Source organism: Theropithecus gelada, unplaced genomic scaffold (genome assembly GCF_003255815.1).
Source record: "Theropithecus gelada isolate Dixy unplaced genomic scaffold, Tgel_1.0 HiC_scaffold_467, whole genome shotgun sequence".
Lineage (NCBI taxonomy): Eukaryota > Metazoa > Chordata > Mammalia > Primates > Cercopithecidae > Theropithecus > Theropithecus gelada.
The window spans coordinates 2,197-9,285 of record NW_020261252.1 but is presented as its reverse complement, the minus strand read 5'-3'; the positions used below and the strand labels follow the sequence as shown (position 1 = coordinate 9,285).

Genomic DNA, 7,089 nt, shown 5'->3' with positions numbered 1-7,089 from the left:
AAAAAAAAAAAAAAAAAAAAAAAAAAAAAAAAAAATTTAGCTGGGCGGGGTGGCACCTGTCTGTGGTCCCAGGTACTCAGGAGGCTGAGGCGGGAGGATTGTTCGACCTCGGAAGGCTGAGGCTGTAATGAGCCATGAATGCACCACCGCACTCAAGCCTAGGTGACACTGAGGCTGTGTCTCAAAATATATAAATGAATTAATGAATGAATGCTTAAAACCTTTTTTTTTTTTTTTTTTTTTTTTTGAGATGGAGTCTCGCTCTGTCTCCCAGGCTGGAGTGCAGTGGTGCGATCTCTGGCTCACTGCAAGCTCCACCTCCCGGGTTCACACCATTCTCCTGCCTCAGACTCCTGAGGAGCTGGGACTACAGGCGCCCGCCACCTCGCCCGGCTAATTTTTTGTATTTTTAGTAGAGACAGGGTTTCACCGTGGTCTCGATCTCATGACTTCGTGATCCACCTGCCTAAGCCTCCCAAAGTGCTGGGATTACGCGCTTGGCTCCTTTTTTTTTTTTTTTTTTGAGATGAAGTATTGCTCTCTTCCCCAGCCTGGAGTGCATTGGTGCGATCTCTGCTCACTGCAACCTCTGAGGGACGGATTCAAGCGATTCTCCAGCCTCAACCTCCCAAGTAGCTGGGATTACAGGCATGCGCCACCACACCTGGCTAATTTTTGTATTTTTTCAGTAGAGAAGGGGTTTCACCATGTTGGCCAGGTTGGTCTTGAACTCCTGACTTCAAGTGATCCGCCCATCTCGGCCTTCCAAAGTGCTGTGATGACAGGTATAAGCCACCACACCCAGACTTGCTTAAAACTGTTAAATGACAGGTGGGCACAGTGGCTCACGCCTGTCATCCCAGCACTTTGGGGATCCGCGGCAGGTAGATCACCTGAGGTCAGGAGTTCGAGACCAGCCAATACAGTGAAACCGTCTCTACTAAAAATACAAAAACTAGCTGTGCGCGGTGGCGGGCGCCTGTAATCCCAGCTACTCGGGAGGCTGAGGCAGTTCTCCTAGGCAGAGGTTGCAGTGAGCCGAGATCGCGCCAGTGTACTCCAGCCTGGGCAAGAAGAGCGAAAACTCCGTCTACACACACACACACAAAACTCAGAGGATTATAATGGAGTAAGGTGAAAAACCTTACAGGATGCGAACTTTTTGAAAGCAGAAATTTTACCGGCAGCCCCTGTACTTCGCCCAGTGCCTGGAATTCAGTAGGTGTTCAATAAACGTGTTACCGGTATTAACTACGTAAGGCAGAAACTCAGGTCTCTGTCACCTATTGAAAACCGTGTCACTCAGATTGTCTGTCGCCATCATTCCAGTATCCGCAGGGAGCATCAAAGCTCTCTCTTACGCCCTGAGTTTAGCGAGGGGATTGGTCTTACCCGTCGGTCTGGGCGAGGCCACGGAATATGCCCTCCCCGCCCGGGCAGTGTCTCTGACCCTGGAATATGCCATCCTCGGTGCTGAAGTGCTTCACCGTCCTGTCCGCGCAGCCTACCAGGATCTGCGGCAACGAAGGGCAAGATGGCAAGGAGAGCAAGGCTGCTGTGCCCCAGGCCCCCAGCTCCGGCACGGCCAGCGACCACTCACCTGGGTCTCGCCGCCCGTGCCCCAACACAGGGCGCTCACTGCCTCCTCGCGCCGCGGCTGTCCTCCGGCCGTGAAGTTCGCCGCCTGTTTTCGCTGAAGGTTTACCCCTGAGAGAGGAGGGCGTCAGTCACACCAGGGGCGCGAGTGCACCCCTGCACTTCCCGACGCCCGAGCCTGCCACCCACCTTTCAAGATCCCAGTCTCGGTGCCGACCCACACATGGTTCCAGCGCGCGGCAGCAGCAGCCATGACAAAGCCTGCAGGCAGATGGTTCGCACTTCCGGCGCAGCGTGTGCGTCACTGGCGGGCGTCGAGTCCAAGGCAGGGCAGTACAGTTGCTAGGAGTTTTTTCGTTGTTGTTTGTTTGTTTTTTGAGACGGAGTCTCGCTCTGTTGCCCAGGCTGGAGTGCAGCGGCGCGATCTCGGCTCACTGCAAGCTCCGCCTCCCGGGTTCACGCCATTCTCCTGGCTCAGCCTCCCGAGTAGCTTGGAGTACAGGCGCCCGCCACCACGCCCGGCTAATTTTTTGTATTTTTAGTAGAGACGGGGTTTCACTGTATTAGGCAGGATGGTCTCGATCTCCTGACCTCGTGATCCGCCCGCCTCGGCCTCCCAAAGTGCTGGGATTACAGGCGTGAGCCACCGCGCCCGGCCCAGTTTCTGGGAGTTCAAAGAGCCAAAAGACTAAAGCTTCCTTGCTTGTTTTGCTTTACGAAAATGAAACCAGGAGGTGCTTGTATAGGGAGATCGGAAGAGTACACTGATCATTTTGCACTTGGAGTGAAACGCACCTTTCCTGGACTGCGTGGCCGCGTCAAGCTGGCCCTAGTCTGTCTCCGGGCTCCATTATGTAATACGTGTTCTGGACTGTTAGACAAGAAACAACAAACGATTTAAGAAACACTTTAGAAACGATTCAGATCATTAACGATGTGTGGGCTTCATTCTGGAATATAAGTCACAAAAGAAAGAAAGATGGGAAAAGGAAACCGAAGGTTTTTTTGTTTTTTTTTCAGACAGAGACAGCTTTGCTCTGTCGCCCAGGCTGGAATGCAATGGCGCGATCTCAGCTCACCTAAACCTCCGCCTCCCTGGTTCAAGCGATTCTCCTGCCTCAGCCTCCCAAGTAGCTGGGATTACAGCTGGAATTACTAAACCACCGCGCCCGGCCTCGTTTACTCTTTAAGGGGCGGATAGCCGGGCGCGGTGGCTCATGCCTGTAATCCCAGTACTTTGGTAGGCTGAGGTGGGCGGATCACGAGGTCAGGAGATCGAGAGCACCCTGGCTAAAATGGTGAAACCCTATGTCTACTAAAAATACAAAAAATTAGCCGGGCGTGGTGGCGAACGCCTGTAGTCCCAGCTACTCGGGAGGCTGAGGCAGGAGAATGGCGTGAACCCAGGAGGCGGAGTTTGCAGTGAGCCGAAGTTGAGCCCACTGCACTCCAGCCTGGGCGACAGAGCGAGACTGCGTCTCAAAAAAAGAAAAGAAAAAGGGATTCGAGTGGAGTCACAGTGCATTGCAACCTGGAATTCCTTAGTTACAGAGATTCTTCCGCCTTAGTTTCCAGTTAAAACCATGGGGAAAAAAGCGTTAAACACATGATAAAAAGAACTAAGGCCGGGCGCGGTGGCTCATGCCTGTATGTAATGTTCGGGAGGCCGAGGCGGGCGGATCACGAGATCAGATTATATCACGGTAAAGCCCCATCTCTACTAAAAATATAAAAATTTAGCCGGGCGTGGTCGCACGCACCTTCATTCATAGACCCAGCCACCCTGAATACAGACAGATAAATCGTGCAGTCAGACAGTAGCACAGCGCTTCAGGCAGAATCACAGTCAAACTCTGCTTATAGAGCAAAAACACACACCCCCTAAAACTCACCACACAAACAAAATGAACTAGTGGTAATGTCAACGAAATTCTGGTGGGTTAACTTTTTACCTTCCCTTAAGTCTTATTTTTTGACAGCCAATTGTTCCCCCCAAATGGGGGGATGCACCGTTCCTGGAAGTACTGCAATACCAGGTCGATGCGTGGAGTGGACGGAGCAAGCTCCTTTTCCATCTCCTATTTCCAAAAATCCATTTAATATATTGTCCTCGGATAGAGGACGTATCAGATATTAAACTGATAAGAACAGATACTACACTTGATCTTAGCCAAAAGGCCGAGAAGCGATACTCTTACTCCGGCTGCCTTGGCGGCCTTATCCTTCCTGTCTTCTACACAGTTATGGTAACTATCTAGGCATTAAATGTTAAATTATTTTCCAATACGTTATAATTCCGAAACTCAGTTTTCATTATTCTTTCTTCATAATAGTGGCTATAGTTTGGAAACATACCTATTTAAGGGTCCTGTACTTCTTCTCCCGCCTGCTCTCTGCTCAGTTTGTTTTGCATAAACCCGCCCCTTCGCTTTTTTAGGATCCTGGGATTGGCCCACATACCAATCGTGATTTCAGTACCCGCGAAGCCTCTTTTTCCCAGATTGTGGCGTTAGTCTCCCAGCCTAGAGGTTTTTGGGCTCTCCAGAGGGCGGCGTGACAGTGCTGCAGGTGGGGGCGCCCCTCTCTGGGACCTTTTTTGGGAGAAGCCGCGGCGCGGTTTCAAAGCACAGGTTTTGGAGTCCAAAAAAGGAGGTTGGGCTCCGCGCTCTCCAGTTCCTGACTTAATGGCCTGAGGCTTGGTACTTAGGCCCTTGTCTCCTCCCCAGTTAAACGGGGAAATGGTGACACGCACTCTCGGGAGTTTGTGAGAACTGAGGACACAGGGGCGAGGCACGACCTGCGCTTTGCATTTGTACTGTCCACCAGCAACGGCCCGGCCCTTCACTGAGAGGGAAAGATGCCCTGAGAAAGCCATTTCGGAGGCTCCTGATCCTCAAACCCGGGATCCCGCGGTGGGAGAAGGGTACTGACGCCTCAGCTCCGATGTCCTCCGACCCACGCACTCCTTAGAGTTACTTTCAGACCGGCCAGCAACGCGGTAAGGCAGCCCACTCGGAAGTCCGACCAAGAAACCACAGGGCCTCTCCTCCAAGGCAGAGGCAGGGTCCTTAGAGGACTGGGGTGAAGGAGGAGGAGGAGAGTGTAGATAAAATTGAAATGGAGCGATTTTTTTTTAATCGATCAAAGGAAACCCGCCAGAATGAAAGAGATTAATATGAGGCCCTCGCTGAGAAGGGACTTAAGGTCTTGCTTTCTTGGGAGCTCTATTAATATAAACGTAGATCGTTCTGTTGGAAACCCTTTAACCCGGGTTGGAAATAGAGGCAGTGTCTTTGTATCAAAGCGTTTTGCATGGCTGAGATCCTCCAGGCAGGAGTCAGGCGTTACATTCTCTGATAAAATGTCAACCAGGGAAGAATAAAAATCTCTGTGACATGAATAAATTTAAGGAAAAGTGCTGTGCTTTAATATGCATATTAAACATCTCCATAAACCCTTTTAGTGCATAAAGAGCAGCGTTGCGCTAGCAAGTCCCACCTTTCGCCCTAAGGCAGTTTTCTCCCATCTTAGTAAACAGAACATACAATCGGGTTTTACACGGAGATGTTCCATTGCCCAGGGATGGACAGGAGACAGATGCTTTTCTCTATCTCAACTGCCAAGAGGCCGTCTTTCCTCTTATACTAGTCCTCCTCAGCACAGACCCTTCACGGGTGTCAGGCTGGGGGACGATCAGGTCTTTCCCTTCCCACGAGGCCATATTTCAGACTATCACATGGGGAGAAACCTTGGACAATACCACTGCTTTCCTAGGCAGAGGTCCCTGCGACCTTTGGCAGTGTATATGTCCCTGGGTACTTGAGATTAAGAGAATGGTGATGACTTTTCACAAGCATACTGCCTTCAGGCACTTGTTTAACAAAGCACACCCTGCACAGCCCAAAATCTGTTAAACCTTGAGTCACCACAGCACATGTCTCTTGCAAGGACAAGGTTGGGAGTAGGGTCACAGATTAACAGCATCTCAAATACAGAACAAAATGGAGTCTGTTATGTCTACTTCTTTCTATATAGACACAGTAGCAGGCTGATCCGTCTTTCTTTTCCCCACATGAATCATTAGTCCTTTTTATGTCATCTGCTGTTTCCTCAACCTGGACCTTTCTGCCCATGTCTCCCTATCGTCTCTTACAGGTGTCAGCTCAAGTGGCACCCCTTCAGGGATGCCTTCCCTGATCACTTTTTTTTTTTTTGAGACAGAATCTCACTCTGTTGCCCAGGCTGGAGTGCAGTGGCACAATCTCGGCTCACTGTAACCTCTGCCTCCCCGGTTTACGCCATTCTCCTGCCTCAGCCTCCCGAGTAGCTGGGACTACAGGTGCCCGCCACTGTGCCCAGCTAAGTTTTTGTATTTTTTAGTAGAGACGGGATTTCACCGTGTTAGCCAGGATGGTCTGGATTTCCTGACCTCGTGATCCACCCACCTCGGCCTCCAAAAGTGTTGGGATTACAGGCGTGAGCCACCCCACCGGGCCAATTTTTGTATTGTTTTCTGAAACAGAGTCTTGCTCTGTTGCCAGGCTGGAGTGCAGTGGTGCGATCTCGGCTTACTGCAACCTCCGTCTCCTGGGTTCAAGCGATTCTCCTGCCTCAGCCTCCCTAGTAGTGGGACTACAGGTGTGTGCCACCATGCCCAGCTAATTTTTGTATTTTTAGTAGACATGGGGTTTCACCATGTTGGCCAGGCTGGTCTCAAACTCCTGACCTCAGGTGATCCGCCTACCTCGGCCCCCCAAAATTCTGGGGTTACAGGCATGAGCCACTACACCCAGCCTTCTGACCACCACCTTTCTTGCTGCATCACACTTTCTTCTTTGCCGGTAAATATTGTAAATCTCAGGGTGTCTGAAATTCAGCATTATTGAGTTTTTGGACTGGACAGTTCATTGTTTGGGGGTGATGGGGGAGAGGGGCTGTCCTGTGCAGTGTAGGATTTAGCAGCATCCTTGCCCAGTACCCAATAGTTGTCAGTAGTATATACCTCCCCTCTCCAAGTTGTGACAGCCAAAAATGTCTGCAGATGTTGCTAAATGTCCCCTAGTGGGCAAAAAACACCCTTGGTCAAGAACTATTGGCCGGGCGCGGTGGCTCAAGCCTGTAATCCCAGCACTTTGGGAGGCCGAGACGGGTGGATCATGAGGTCAGGAGATCGAGACCATCCTGGCTAACACAGTGAAACCCCGTCTCTACTAAAATACAAAAAAAAATTAGCCGGGCGAGGTGGCGGGCGCCTGTACTCCCAGCTACTTGGGAGGCTGAGGCAGGAGAATGGCGTGAACCCGGGAGGCGGGGCTTGCAGTGAGCTGAGATCCGGCCATTGCACTCCAGCCTGGGCGACAGAGCGAGACTCCGTCTCAAAAAAAAAAAAAAAAAGAACTACTGCACGATTTCAATAATATTCAGTTGTTTGACTGTCTCATGTTGTCTCTCCTGCTTCCTCTAGGATGTAACCAAACAGGAGTCAACAAAAAA

At 50.8% G+C, this 7,089-nt stretch overlaps 1 protein-coding gene and 1 non-coding gene across 2 annotated transcripts; both read right to left on the bottom strand.

Annotated features, from left to right (window-relative positions):
• Positions 1 to 1,392: 1,392 nt before the first annotated feature.
• Positions 1,393 to 2,990, bottom strand: LOC112617806 (WD repeat-containing protein 74-like; the record flags this gene model as incomplete). Its single annotated transcript, XM_025374486.1, has 4 exons — positions 2,676 to 2,990; positions 1,786 to 1,938; positions 1,601 to 1,707; positions 1,393 to 1,514 (listed from the first exon to the last, which is right to left on the bottom strand). Coding segments are annotated over exons 2-4 (293 nt in total), but the record flags the coding sequence as incomplete, so codon positions are not given.
• A 605-nt stretch (positions 2,991 to 3,595) lies between these two features.
• Positions 3,596 to 3,786, bottom strand: LOC112617807. The gene has a single exon (XR_003117971.1). It is a non-coding gene; the product is annotated as a U2 spliceosomal RNA (small nuclear RNA).
• Positions 3,787 to 7,089: the final 3,303 nt, after the last annotated feature.